This window comes from Lampetra planeri, chromosome 2 (assembly GCF_965212315.1).
Source record: "Lampetra planeri chromosome 2, kcLamPlan1.2.h2, whole genome shotgun sequence".
NCBI lineage: Eukaryota > Metazoa > Chordata > Hyperoartia > Petromyzontiformes > Petromyzontidae > Lampetra > Lampetra planeri.
In genome coordinates, this window is record NC_136108.1 from 35,602,155 (window position 1) to 35,617,438 (window position 15,284).

The following is a 15,284-nucleotide window of genomic DNA, read 5'->3' on the forward strand; positions in this document are numbered from 1 at the left end:
AAGTGCATATCTCTCCGCTAGACAACAGCCCACGGAAGTGGATATCACAGACCTACCGCTGAGATCCCTTCAAGTGACCTCTGGTCCACACAGCAGAGGGCAGCACTCACCCCCCAGCTGGAGCTGACCACCACCTAGCCCCACCTGGTTGAGCCGGAGCGATGTCTGTCGCCACGTGCAATGATTTTCAGCACCTTGCCACACGCGCCCACGTGCTTGCCCGCTCCGCCCTGCCCCGTGCGTGCGCGCGTGCAGTCGGCCCCAGGCGGAGGCTCCGGCGCGGTGGCGGTGTGCGACGCCGCCTCCGTGCGGGTGCGGTGCCAGGATGCGCTGCGCCTCTTGGTGAACGTCACGTGGAGGAGCTCGCTCTCGAGACTGCCGGTCCAAAGCTACCCCGACCTGCACAACATCGGTCAGCGCTCGCTCATATACGGCGCACGCACGTATATCTGTCTGTGTCCTGGCCTGTTTGCATGTATGTAGGCATGCTTTGAACTTATTTCGCACCGTACGGACCCAATCGTGCTAATCGGTGGTACATAATCGTGCCTGGCGCGATGTTGCACGTGACCTGTAAGCCAGCTCTGTGGTGGTGGCAGTGAGAGTTGGTGGGTCACACACATTTGCAAAAATCCCTCCGTACCCATGGGCGTCGATGTCCCCATCTCGTAGCTTACGGCCAGGGCACGACGGCAGCACAGCAAGTGGATTAATTACCATCTGAATTCCATCTGTACGGGGGTTGAGTATTACCCCCCCCCCCCGCCCCCCTCGCAATGTGTGGTTTCCTCCGGGTACTCCGCAAGCGAGAACATCGCAGGATCGTGAGAGATGATGAGTATGATGATCTGTGTGGTGGTGCAGTAGAGGAGTTGACATGCGTTGCACGTCTGTGCGTGCTGTGCAGCAGTGCAACGGTTAACGCGCTACGAACCCAGCGGCCCGAGTTTGATTTCCGCTAACAGCCAACACCAGTCACAATTATCTAAACTTGTCCTGGGTCTCCCCTAGATCTATTCAGCCTTAAATGAGTACCGAGTGTGGTGTGTTAGCATTGGCCAGACATGGTGCTGGCCACCCACCCCCTCGTGTGCCACGTTGGTATTCATTAGGTGCACGCTAACAGCACTTTCCCAAAAAGTCTCGCTAAAGCTACGGGGGGGGGGGGGGGATCTTTCTTTGTTGCCGCACAGAGCGTGCGTTTGTTGCGCACGCCCAGCGCTTCGCGCAGCTGCTGGACGATCGCGGCTACCGCCTGGCGCTCAACGGCCGCGACTACTCCTCCGAGGGAGCCGCCCGCTTCCGCAAGGACGAGCTCTACGACACGTCGCCCGCGTTCCGCATGGCCTGCGAGCCGGGCTATGTGCGCATCGCGCAAGGATGCGGTGGGTCGCGCGACCCTGGTGCGGAACGGACACGTCCCGTGAACAGGGACACGTCCCACGGACACGTCCCACGGACACGTCCCCACAAAAAAATCCAAAGAACACTTCTCATGGACACGTCCCATGAACACGTCCCATGCCCACGGGCAGTTCCACAAATCGGCTAAGTACTTTTCAGACGCGCTGTATATGTGTAAAAACCATCAAGAGTGTTATTGCAAAGTTGTCACGGTAGTGGTGGCTTGTCCTGTGTTTGAGTTGCCTGAGCCCAGCATTCCTCGCGTTTTGATAAAATAGATACCACTTTGTGGGGAGTCAACAGTGGATGTCCGAAGGTGAGCCTAACCCCCGCCATCCCTGTGAGCCTGGATAGTGCTTGGATGTGTAACCAAATTCAAAACAAAATTAAGATTTCCACTTCAACGGAGCCTGACCCCCGCCGTGTCGTTCGCCGCGCAGCCGCGTGTCCCCGGGGCTCGCTGTGGAGAGACGGGGTCTGCGCGCCGTGCCCCACCGATCATTACCAGGACGAGCCGGGGCAGACGGCCTGCACGCCGTGCCCCGCCGACTCCGGCACCTTGACCACCGGCGCCGCCGCCGCCTCCCAGTGTAGGTGCTGCGCGTCGACCGCCCTACGACGCTCCCACGGTTGGAACAGATTGTCGCGTCTCCTTTACGTTCATTCACACTCTGCGGTTGGGGGACTTTTGGATTCTCCAACCGGGACTGTTGTTTTTAATGTATTTGTAAATATAACGAGGGTTTCTGAGCACAGGTCAAAAAGGCACAAAAACGCCGAGCGGCCAGCAACGAGCAGTGCTGTTGAAGGTGTAATAGACGAACGCTGCCCCGCGCTCATTGGGGCAGGAAGACGCTTTGACATTTCAGATGGGAAACCGGGACTCGGAATCAGAATATTTATGTATACTGGAGGAAACTAGTAAGCTATAAAGTTATTTTTCACAGATGTTCGGTAGGGTGAGTTACGCAAACCCGAGCGGGGGACGTCTATCTCCGCAGGCCGGACGCCGTGCGAGCGGGAGGCTCTGAGACGGGGGCAGCTGGGGGCCGGCGAGCGAGTGGAGCTCTACTGCGACCCAGAGGGCCTCTACGAGGGAGAGAAGCCGGCCAAGGGAGGCCAGGATGAAGGTGAACACACCGCTCGTAGGCCAAGCACGAATAACGCTCGCCGCCATCACAGGCCTGCGCAAACACCCGCTTCGCCCGGGGCACCCGCGTGGCACGAAGAGCCGCCGTGGGAGTGCGAGTCGACTACGGCTGGAGTAGTCGCGTAGCGGGTCAAGTACTGGCCAGCAACCTCGACCAGGTGTCCACCAGGGCGGAGCCCCTACAAGTTACCTCGAGCGCGAGGTGGGGGAACGTCCCTGGGTAGTGTTTGTCACCTCCTGAGTTCGGCTTAGTCGATGTATTGCATATGGGAAACATAAAAGCAGGGTTGAGCCGACATGGATGGGAGACTTCCCTGAAATTCCAAGTGTTCTTAGCTCGGTGTAAGGTGGTGAGGGCAGTAGAGCAATGGATTATTAAATCTAACTGTACGAAGCTTTGAGTATTACCCCTTGGTACGTGTGGGTTTTCTCCCTGTACTCCGCTTTACTCCCACATAAAGCCAAACACTCACGAATTGAATAAGCCAAACATCCCCACAGAATATCCTCCTGTAATAGACCCTTGAGACTCAGTGATAATTTCCTGAGTGAGTGGTAGTGGCGTAGCTGCCGAGTGTGCAGGCGGTGCAACTGCACCGCAGCCCCCAGGCCAGAGAGGACCAAATGCCGGGCAAGGAAGAGGGATGAAGCCAGCCAGGGTGCCCCATTTCTATTCCTTGCACCAGGTGCCCATGCCAACCACGGCACTATTAAAGGTAATTATTCTGATTGGTCAAGTCGATCAACTGCGTGGACGTGCAGTACTGCGATGCCTCTCACCACAGCTCTGGCGTGCGTCGCGCAGTCCGCAGGATGTTTGAGGAGGTCCCATCGGAAGACCTGGTTCTCGGGGCGGTGGACGCAGTGGCGCTGAGAATTCGAACGGAGACGGGGCCTGTGCAGGAGGTGGAGCCGCGCTGTCTGCAAGGTGCGATCGCACACACGCACACACACACGTACGCATGCGCACACACGCACACACCACCCGTGGTGGATGCCAAACGGTCCACTCACCTTGACTATTTCTGTTCTGGGTTTTAAATGTGATATACAAAATGTAAATCCAAATCAAAGTTAACACAACAAAAACTATCTTCATTTTGGCCCATGACTGTCAGTAATACCAGTTATAGGCAATGATTTAATTTTACGTAACAAATTGTCTCTAGGATTTTTTTTTTTAATCGTACTCCACTATTGCATTTCAACCGTTATAAAAAACTTAAGTCATTTTAATAATGTTACAATTTATGTCCTCTCCATCTTTACCAAACCACACACTGACCAGCGTGGTGAGGAATTGTTAAACAACACCCATGACCCGCAGTGGATTGACAACGGCGCTGTAGGAGTGCATTGTAGACCGCAGTGTCTGTTGCACTGCCAAAAGCAATGTGTAGAGGTTGGTGCTGGTATCGCACCGCCTTCCGGAGATCCCACTGGAATGTTTTTCGGAGCTCTGCCCAGCGACTGGTTGGTGCCGTTGCTTTGGATAAAATATTCGAGCTGCGTGAATTGCATCAATATCCCGTTGTTGTAAGAGTGTGATATCGAGGGACGTCATACAGAGACGTGGTTGGATGAATTCGCATGCCTGGATATTTGCCTCCTTTACAACGTCGCCAACAATATTATTAATAAAGAAGCTGCGTGTCGTGCCAAGCGGAGAATATTTTTTTGCTTCTGTGCAAAAACTAATCAAAATATAAATGTCTGGATTTGGAAGGATTATAAAAGAGAGGATTTCGAAAATCCGTTTCTCAGCGAACGGTGACATTGATGGTCAAGAACCGGGATGACGTGGGTTTGTCGCTCTGTCGTGCGCACAGCGTTTCCGTCTCGTTCTCCCCCACAAACAAAACCCTGAAGTCAAATTGTTTCCAGTGGGGAAGGAAAGTATGATCTAACGTTGCCTGCGAAAATTGGAGTTGATGTAAGTGCGTTAACCTCTTCAGCTTGCCACCTATTATTGACATTTACACATCTTGGCAGCAGAGGTACTGAAGCAATTTCTGTTGGAGCAGAGAGTGTGGCAGGGCCATTAATCACTCTCCCATCTGGATGTGCAATGTATTTGCAAGGGTCATTTCAGTTAAAACTCATTATTCAGAATGTAGTTCGTTTCAGAACACACTTCATTTCACCTTTGACCAAGTCACCAAGAATGCACCCGGATCGGTTCAGATCTCAGAAGCTGAGCAGGCTTGAACCTGGACAGTCCAGGGATGGGTTTCCACCATGCCCAACAGAGTGGTGCATTAGGCGTTTTGGGCAGCAGAAAGCAGTGCACGAATGTCCATTGTTGTTGTTCTGCGTTCATCCGCACCTTTACCATCTTGCACCGACCAGCACGGTAAAGCACGATCAAACATCCCTAACGGCCCATGGGGCGTAGGGAGGCGGAAGGCCTCATCTAGCAGTGGATCGATGGAGCAGCTGCACGTGGACGCCCAGTCACAGAATACGCTCGCGTGCGTTTGGGAAGAAAGAAAAAACTCGCGCGTCAACATTCGCCATGTTCGGATGTCAAACTGACCGTTAATTCCGCTGAAAACTCAACCGCTCACAGAAAAATAAATATTATTTTAAACGGAGCAGAAGCGGTTCACCGGGTCGGCATGTGGAAGCCGACGGGTTCGCGCAAACGAATTGACAGACCGATCGCGTGGGGGGTGGGAGGAGGAGGAGGCGGTGACTCTCTGTAGCCTTGGTGCCGCCCCTCAGGGCCGTGGCGGCGGGCTAGAGCGAGGCCGCGCAGCCTCCGGGGAAGTTCCGTTGCTCACGGCCGCCGACGAGCCGACGGCCCCCCCCACTCCCCTCCCCCCCCCGGGGGGCTCGTCGTTCCAGACAAGCGACTCGGGCGACTTGCGCGGGAGTTCTCGTCGGGAGTTGTCCCGTCACCGCCGCACTTTCACGGTCGCCGATCGAAGCGGAGCCTGCCAAACCGTGTTGATGTTCACGCTGCGCAGCGCCGCATCACGCTGGCGCGCTGCTTTACGTGGTTTGATGAGGTCTTGATGGTGCAGTGGTGCGCGTCAAAATAAATAATTTACGTGATGCAATTGTACCTTGACACTGTACATGCGCTTCACATGGATGACATTTAATCGTTGCCAGATTTCTTTACATTGCACGAAGACAGCATACACACAGGAATAACCTAGATTTAGCTTTACAGTAAAAAAAAACATGCCGAAATTGAAAAAGCTAAGTGTAAGTTGACGTCTACGACGTGTACGTTGCCAGCGTACCACGACATTATCTCGCCGCACGGCGGCTAGGATAACTAAAAAGGTCTTTAACCCGAATTTTGTTCTGATTGTGTGGTCCGCGCCGTCGCTTGGGATGAAGAACCCCCAGTGCAGCCTTTCTTGTGAGGGAACCGCCGACTGAATCGGTTTTCATCACTGAGCGGTCTCTGACATTCCTCCAAGTGACCTCCGGCCAACACAGCAGGGAACAGCTCTGGTGTGGCTACCCTGCCACTGAGAGTAATGTTCAGTGGAAGTGATAATTACCGTTCTCAAGAGTTGGACATTTTTCATCCAACGAAGTGCGGAATCAGATTTAACGTGATATTTGTTGTCACGTAGTCATTGATGACTGGGCTGAGATCATCAACTCGCAACACTTGAGAGTCTGGTTTAATCACAGGCAGCTGTCTGGGTTTGAACCCAGGTTCTCAGTGGGGCCCGCCAAGAGCTCCGACCTCCGAGCCACCCACAGGTCCGAAGTGCGCGCGCGTGTGTCAGCATCGCGAGCAGGACGTGCGTGTGATCTCGATCGCTCCGTGCGCCCTTGTCCGTGTCTCTGGCAGAGTGCCTGAAGGAAGAGCGCTGCGACTTCCTCGTCTTCTCCACCCAGGGTGACGTCAGCTCCTGCCACTTCTACAACGGCTCGCGGGAAAGCTATCAGTGCGAGACAGCGTCGGAGGTACGCAAGGAGCTTTTTTGGGAGCTTGCGGCTGGACATTGGGTTGTAGGCAGTGGCGGCGTGAGGAATGAGAAAACCGAGCAAAAGCTTAGTGCCCAAATATCAGCTCAAATCCTAACTAACATAACAAGCAAATTAAAATTAAAATGCCAATTCATCTCTATCTTCTCTATATTTGCTGTAAATCTCTTCATGCCACTGCATCTATCTCTTGTCTACATCTCTCACATCTCACTACATCTATAGTTTGCCTATATATCTCTTTCGTAATCTCACGAGGACTTTATATATTGAAAGGAGGGCCCCCAACTGAAACTAAACTAAACTTTTTTTATTTTTCCAGGTAAGGCCCCACTGAGCTACGTAGCTCTTTTTCAGAAGCGACCTGGCCACAAATGACAGCTCAACGAAGTGGCTTATCGCGTGGAAATTTAGAGCAGCCAAATACGCTAAACGCATGTTTCTAAATGTGGAGGGGAAAACCAGAGGACCCGGAGAAAAATCCACGCGACCACGGGGAGAACATATAAACTGCAAATATACAGGCGAGGTAGTTAACATGTCACAGCTGAGGGCCCCTGATATGCCAGCACCCCCACTGGTTTCAGGCAATCACTCATGTCCATACCGCGCATAACCTGTCGCTGGGAACTTTACATAAGTTGTTTGTGTGGTGGCTCGAGCTGATATATATTGTTTCCCCATGCGTCTCTGTGTGTGATCCTGATTCCAGGATATTTGGCAATGAGAAATGCACATGCACAATATTTAGATTTGGCCAGCGCATCTGCAAAGCAGGTGCTAGCAACTGCTAAATATTGTCAGCAGTTGTATAGGCATGCACTAGGGTTCATCAGCAATGACAAATTGACAAACATTATTTTTTATAATTCTGCAGGCTTCATATTTTTGGCAGAGCCGGGCTTGCCATCGCTTAAAGCAGGTCCACAGCATGGCTAGTGTCAAGGCCGTGGGTGCTTTGTCAGCGAGGTCTATGGGATCCTGCCAAGCCGACTGTTTATCCTTTCCATTATTCTTGGCAGATACCAAGGCCAGACACGTATACACAGGAAGCATAATGCACTGCGCAAGGAGGAATTTTTAGCTCTTTGATTTATTAAGATTGGTGTTGGAAGGGTGATGGCGCAGTGGCAACACTTGTGCCTCGCACCAAGTATCGCCTGGGTTCTATTCCTGACTCGAGTACCTTTTCTGTGGCGAGTTTGTGTATCCCTCCCCCCGTTCTCTCCCTATTCTCTCCCTGTTCTGCGCCGGTTTCCCCCGGGTTCTCTGGTTTCCTCCCATAGCTAAACGAAATGTAACTGGTATTGCCCAATCATCCCAATGTTGAAAAAGAAATCCCCGCAAATGACTCAATTTGGATTACAGATGGCAACATTGGCCCCTGCTGCAAGAACCTTGAGAAATAGTCCCGAGGCTTTCCTGGGTGCACGAGTGGAATACATCAAACAATAATAACAACAACAACAACAATACATCAAACAATAACAACAATAACAACAACAACAATACATCAAACAATAATAACAATAACAACAACAATACATCAAACAATAATAACGATAACAACAACAATACATCAAACAATAACAACAATAACAACAACAACAACAACAACAATACATCAAACAATAATAACAATAACAACAACAACAACAACAATACATCAAACAATAACAACAATAACAACAACAACAATACATCAAACAATAATAACGATAACAACAATAACAACAACAACAATACATCAAACAATAATAACAATAACAACAACAACAACAACAATACATCAAACAATAATAACGATAACAACAATAACAACAACAATACATCAAACAATAACAACAATAACAACAACAACAATACATCAAACAATAATAACGATAACAACAATAACAACAACAACAATACATCAAACAATAATAACAATAACAACAACAACAACAACAATACATCAAACAATAATAACGATAACAACAATAACAACAACAACAATACAAAATGGAGCTTCGTCCATTCCACAAAACCCACCCACCCAGCAAAAACAAAACCAAGCACAGAGCACGTGTCAGAGCGTGTCTCACTCGAGGAGAAGAGTGCGCTTGGTATTTCGCAGTGCGTCGTGTTTATTGCGGTCATTGCAATGTCCGTTGTTGATGCTTTGACATGATTAACCTTTCATTGGGAGATAGTTACACACATAGGAGCAAACGTCTCAGCTGTTAGTCACGAAAAACTGTAAATAAATGCATGAGCACTTCACGTGGGATCAGTTGTTTACCTTACGGTCTGTTTGCCTGCCGGTACTACATGTAAGCTGTGCATTTATCCCTTAAACAAAATGCTTCGTTAGAGGTGTGTGCATACACTTTGTGGACAAAAAAATATTAATTTATACTTCTCGGTTAGTTCACTGCTGTATGATGGTAAATCCACTGCTCCCCAATGCCGTATTGATCAAGGGGGTTTATTTGACCATACTTCACCACACTGGTCAATGCGAGTGAGTGAAGGTGGATGCCCACTTCAGATATCGCTTGCCACTGATGTTAGACCTTGGCCTGGAATCAAACCCAGGTCGCCAAGGTTTACAGCCCAGTGCATGCATCACCGCACCGCGTCCCTGAACACACTGTTGTGACAAGTGCCGTTTGTGAGCACCCATGGAGGTTCGTCACGGCACACGAGGGGGTGGGTGGCCAGCATCAGTGGGGATATTTGTACACCCCTGCACCAAGTACTCATTTGAGGCTGAGTTGACCCAGGTGGAGGCCCAGGAGAGGTTCAGATATTCTTTGCCACTGTTATCGGTCTTGAGCGGGCATTGAACTCGGTTTGCCGAGTTTGTAGCGCAGTGCGCTAACCACTGTCCCACCGCTCCCCACCCTGCGCACAATCGCACGGGCGCTTTGTGATTTGTCCGAGACATCTTTACCCCCCCCCCAAACCCCCCATGCGCAGGCCCCTGGGTTCCTCGGGGACCCCGACTCGAGCTGGGTGGAGCGGCTCAGTTGCCGCCCGCGAGTGTCGCTCTCTCCCGGCTCCGTCTTCACCGTCTACAGGAAGAAGGGTAGGAGAGCGTGCCCTGAGTCCTCTCACCATGGCACGCGGCGGATTTATCCCGTCTTGCGTTCACCGCTCTTAAGGCCCAGGTCAAACCGCAAACGTTCATAGTGATCAAGCAATGATACTTCCATGTAAGCTCTGCGGTGTGCTTTTTAGGCACGTGGAGCGAAACGTCGGACGTGTCGCCGAACCGACCAGCGGCACGACCCGAACGCGCGTCGTGTAGTGTGATGCAGCACGACCGCGAAAACCTACGCGGCCGCACTGACAAGCGTGGGCCACCGGCAAACAGCGTGGCAGCACGGGGGAGACACATCGATTTGTTTTTTACTCCCGACGTTTTTATTTCCACGCAGGCCACGAGCTGCCCTCGTGGGACGGCCAACTGTACCGCCCCACGGGCTTCGGGAACGCGGCGAGCGGCGCATATCGGACACTGGCCCTGCCAGCCGGCACCACGACCCTGCCGGACGCGCACCTCTACTGCCGCTCGGCGTGCAGCGCGCAGGCGTGCTGCGACGGCTTCCTGCTCAAGGAGCTGCCGCTCGACAACGGTGATGACCGTGATTGCGCACGCGAGCGTGAGGGCGGCTGACCAAGCCGGTCCCGTTCATCCATGGCGCAAACTCAGTCCCCGATTAAACTCCCTGGGGTTGCCGCCGCCCAACGAACAAAACGCCGGGAACTTGTCGAGGGAAGGAGAATATCTCGCAATGCCGGTCCAGCGGAGAACTGCGCGTAAGCGCCTTGCCGTGAGCGGTGCACCGTTACGCAGACGACAAAAACCGTGGCCTTTAATGTCCCGGGAAGACTTCCAGACTCACAGATTCACTGGGAAGGCAGCCGCTTCGAATAGAGAGCGATTCTGAAACAGCCAAGACAGGTGGCTCTGCTGCTCGGTACATCGACTCGGGTGGGCGACACGATTCGCCACATCTCACGATGCTGTACTCCATCCTCACAGAGGGATGCCACCGCAGTGTAATGTTTAGCGGACTGGACTTGCGATCCAGAGGGTATTCGGCCTACTCTTCCACGCTGGCTAGATGTCTTAGAAGAGGTGTGAGTACCCACGCTTTGCCCCACTGCACGTCACCTAATTGCGGTGTCCCCATTTATGCTGCCGGGTGGAGAGGGAGGCGCCGGGAGATCGGATCGGCGGCCTCTCAAGTCCCAGTGCGGTCGCCATTGCACCACGGCAACACGCCTTGATCAACTCGGCCACGAAGCGGCAGAGCGCACGCAGAGGCTCTCGCAGCCCTGTGAGACCCGCAGGGGTCATACCCAGTGGCAGGCCCACATCGCCTAATCGTCAACTGAACTCCCTGCCAAAACCTCCTTGCAGTCCGTGCCCGTGTGGTGTACTGGCACGGAGCACCCAGATTTGTGCCCTCGTGTGAAAGCGTGCCAGTGCTGCTGTGTGAGTGCGCGTGTGCCCGCCCGCATCTGTGTGTGTGTATGTACATGGGGAGTGCTGATGTGATGCGCTGCCGACTCTGTGACCTGGGTTCAATTTGTGGTCACTGCTAAAATTCGTGGCAGGTGATATCTGAACGTGGAATTTCTACCATTGGCTCAGGCCTGCAAATGGGAGATGGCACCGCCTTCAATGCTTATTTGATCAGAAAATAATTTTGACTTTACGTACGCGTGTGTGCGTGTGCATGCGTGTATGTGCAGCGGTGGGGAGCGATAATGTCGCGGTTAGCCAGCTGCACTACAAAACGCCGCGGTTAAATCACCGCCCCTTAGTGACGACCGGCGATGGTTGTTGTTGTTGTGTGCATGGCTGCGTGAGCGTCTCTCTCGGCAGGCGTGCTCGTGTGCGCGTTGCTCTCGGGCCCCACGGTGCTCACGTGCCGCGCGCCGGGGTGGCCGCGCACGGCGGATGAGTACGGCGACGGGGAGTGCTCCGGGCTGCGCGTGCACAAGCCCAGCCGCACCTTCGGCTTCAGCCTCGGCGGCGTCCACTACAACGCCAGTAATCCACCTTCCGCTGTCGCTTCTACCGCTGCTGCTGCTACTGCTGCTACCGCCGCCGCCGCCCAGGTTCCCGCGGCTGCGCTGTGCGGCGCTCCGATGTGTTCTCTGGGGTTGTGCCGCGAGTCGTTCGCCGTGACGGCCTGCGCCTCCGCTGCGCGTGCTGGGTGCTTCTTCGGGAAGTCGATATTCGGATCCTGACGAAGTTCTCGGGAACGTGGAGCGAAACGGTCGGACGTCACGCGCGTTTGGTGTCGAGAGTAATCAATCAGCAACGTGGAAGGTGTCTGCAGTACAAAATTAATTTACATATTTACAAATAGTCCTTAATTGGCTCTTTTAGTCTTTTGCCTGAATTCTGTGTGACCCGTTGGTCCAGCTGGCCCCATCTCAACGAATAAAAAAGATTGAATCATCTTCACCAGAGTGATAGTGCCCCCCACGCGTTACGCATGAACCGACGGCGCCAACGCATAAACATTTGCAACCTCGGTCGAAAAGCGTTGCAGACGATGCACCACGTGTCTCACGATGCACCAGCAGCCAGGACCTCCGGGGGGACCAGGCTACCCAGTGGGACTTGACGAGCTGGACGAGGGAAGAACAACTCCAGCCGCGCTGGCGCTTGCTTGCCGTCAGAATCTTCCCGTTCTCTTTGACGACGCTCGTGCCCGTGCCCCGCGCAGCGTTCAAAGACCTGGGAGCGTACGAGAAGGACGCCGGCCTTCCCCGAGCCGCGGCCCGGCCTTCGAGCGGTCCACTGGAGGCTGGCTTCACGTTGGACCTGCAGCGTGGCGGGGCCCTCTTCAGCCAGATCTACCTCTGGGCAGGTGGGGATTGGCCACCGTGGGCACGCGACACCGGCGGGGCAACTTGACGCGGAAGCATTAGCCGTTGACCTTTGGGAGCCCAAAAAGAGTTTTGCTGCCCGTCAGCGACGTTGTTGCAGCGACGTTGTTGCAGCGACGTTGTTGCAGCGACGTTGTTGCAGCGACGTTGTTGCAGCGACGTTGTTGCAGCGACATGGCTGCGTGGTATGCTTGCCGCCATTGCGTCGAGCTGTAGCGCACAGACAGCCGGAAAATATTTTCGCCCCCCCCCCTCATCTTCACCGTCCCCAGCAGGGAAGGGGGAGGAAGACAGGGGGCGTGGGGCAGCGCAGTGGAGGACCCCAGAAAACTGTCTATTAAAAATGTATCAGAAAATATGAGGTCATATTTGTGTTGTTTTTTGTTGTTGTAGGGACGCAACGACATTGTGTATCCAGTAGGAGACAGGGGTTGTGAACACTGTCAAATATCACCGTGTGATTGCATCCGTCAAGAAAAGAACATGTTCAGTGCCCGCAAATACTTTCTGTTATGTCACCGTCCTGCCCTGCAAACAATCTACGCCACTCGCTGAATTGTGACCGTCACGTTTTCTCTCTATTTTCACGCCCGTGCATGTATGTTCAACATGCATATCCGTTATAAATGTCCGACTGCGCTTTCGCCGCGGCTCGTGCAACGCTCGCCGCGCTTTGCCGCGCGGGCAGAGCGAGCGCCCGTCGCGAGGCGCAGCGGCTCGCGAGGAAGATGCACTGAAGGCGACGTCTTTATTGCCGCGCGCGCTGATGCCGGCCCAAGACGTTGCCAGCGCGTTACTCACCGAGCTGAATTATCCCTCAATAGCGGCTTTACTCGCGAGCTGAGTGATCCGTGATGACGAGGCACATTTCAGCTCGCGCCGTGCAACGCGCTGTCCGAGTAACTGCCTCTCACGCGCCTTTATTTGAATTCCTGGTGGGTTGTTTTCTGTTGTTGTTGTTGTTGTTAGACGTGAGTTATTTATTTATTCTGCTCGTCTGTTGAGGGTTGCTGCTGCTGCTGTTGTCGTGGTTGTAATGCTCAGCACGCCGTACTTGCAATCCACCTGGGCAACGGTGCACGTTTCTTAAATCCCACCGTGTATGTTCACAAGCGGTGGGGTAAAGTGTGGGTACTCCTACCTCTTCCAAGACGTCTGGGCAGCGTGAAAGCATAGACTAAATAGTAGAGGCCCTTCTGCCAGCGGTGACGTGAGCAAGCAATTGCGGGGCTGCACCTTTCCGTTGTAGTTGTTAATTAGACACTGGCGATGCAATGGGCATATCGACGGTGCGTACTCTCGTTTGTGTGCAGGCAGTGAAGCTGGGCCACGCGATGTCTGCTTACACACCAAGGCCTACACACCTCAGCCCGGGGAGCTGGCCGGAGAGGAGGAGGAGGATGCGTCTTACCACTCACCACAAGACGAGGGTTTGTATTCGTGGAAATTATTGAACATGTTGTCGAGCTTACCAACGGGGCCACCAAAAGTCGTGGTAAAACGGGGCAATTTGCCCTGGGCCTCCAGGAAGTCCTGGAAGATCACAGTTGCTGGATGCGACGGTCCATAAATGCTCAGCTTCCCTAACATCGCTGACAAATACAAGTTTTTTGTGGGGATTTTCGCAGTTTAGAATGTAGAGCACGTGAAATGTCTTGCAAAAATAGCCGCGTGTCCACCCGCAAAGTCCCCACTGCGCAGGACAGTGAGCTGGAGTGTGTTCGTAGTTTTAAAGGGTGAACGTCATCGGACACAGGATCCCCTGTCGCAGTGTCACTGTGTCTCGTTTTGTTGAGCTCTACCATCGTGTGCTAAGTTGTAGTTTTTTTCTATCACAAAGTCGGCTTTGATTCATATCCCTACACAAAGTGGTACTCATCATATCGATTCCATAGGGATGATGGCTGAGTCAAACCCCCAATCAAGATTTTGAACTCACAACCTTTAAGATTGTTTAGAGAACTCAAGAGACCAGGGGGAGGATAATTCTCATTCGCGAAACTGACCTGGGTCACCAAAATGACAAAATGCCAAAACGTAAAATACCAAAGCACAACAACGATGATGCCAATAAAAAAAATGAAAACAAAAACAATTGCGTGATAGAAGGGATCAAAAACAATTCAAAAAAACAATAGACATAATATAGAATTATTTCCAGAAACAAAAGTTGGTTTGGACAATTGAATTGTATTTAAAACAATAATGAATTGTAAACTATGAGACACAGAAACATCAACATAGATTTCGGGTGATCATTGCTCGTACGAGTATGTCAACAGAAGAGGATGCACGTCAAATTCCCGTGGGTTCCCTTGCCCCTGCCGTCCCGATGGTCGCGAGCAGCCGATGTGTCGGGACGGTTCTCGACCCTGCGGCCGGAGGAGGTGACGCTGCAGCCAGAGATGCGCGTGGCGCAGCAGAACTTCTGGCTTTTCCGGAGGGCCTTCTCACCGCAGCAGGCCACCTCGTGGTGCCTCAGAAGTAAGCCCGGCAAAAAATACATTCACCAGCGGGATTGCCATCACCATCATCACTTCATGGTCATGCCACGCCTCCCATGCAGGGCTAGATCAATGTTGTGAGGGGCCTAAGGCTAATAGGAGGCCCAAGTATGTTTTACATATTGCAAAACAAATTATGAAGTCGTTAAATATATTTATTTATGTGTAAAATCAACAATTGTATTCGACTCAAGGTAAATTCATCAATCGTAACTCACTCACTACACTCATTACTTCCTACAATTGTTTTTCTTTCGAGCGTCAGCTGTGGCAAAGTCGTGAATGGCGTCATCGTGATTCAAAGACAAAAATGTTTGCGATGGCTGCGCTCCCATCGTTCTCAACGAAACTATTTAAACGATTACATTCAGCTGCTA

The 15,284-nt window shown here is 52.4% G+C and overlaps 1 protein-coding gene across 2 annotated transcripts in view; it reads left to right on the forward strand.

Moving 5' to 3' along the window:
- The window catches only part of TG (thyroglobulin), a 105,751-nt gene that overhangs the window by 29,094 nt on the left and 61,373 nt on the right, over nt 1-15,284 (forward strand). For both annotated transcript variants that reach the window (XM_078614420.1, XM_078614429.1), the window contains exons 19-30: nt 256-412; nt 1,194-1,385; nt 1,845-1,994; nt 2,406-2,534; nt 3,360-3,482; nt 6,372-6,487; nt 9,470-9,578; nt 9,931-10,128; nt 11,388-11,555; nt 12,241-12,384; nt 13,717-13,833; nt 14,750-14,887. In XM_078614420.1, the coding sequence (XP_078470546.1) occupies nt 256-412; nt 1,194-1,385; nt 1,845-1,994; nt 2,406-2,534; nt 3,360-3,482; nt 6,372-6,487; nt 9,470-9,578; nt 9,931-10,128; nt 11,388-11,555; nt 12,241-12,384; nt 13,717-13,833; nt 14,750-14,887 (1,741 nt within the window). The remainder of the gene's footprint in view (nt 1-255; nt 413-1,193; nt 1,386-1,844; nt 1,995-2,405; nt 2,535-3,359; nt 3,483-6,371; nt 6,488-9,469; nt 9,579-9,930; nt 10,129-11,387; nt 11,556-12,240; nt 12,385-13,716; nt 13,834-14,749; nt 14,888-15,284) is intronic.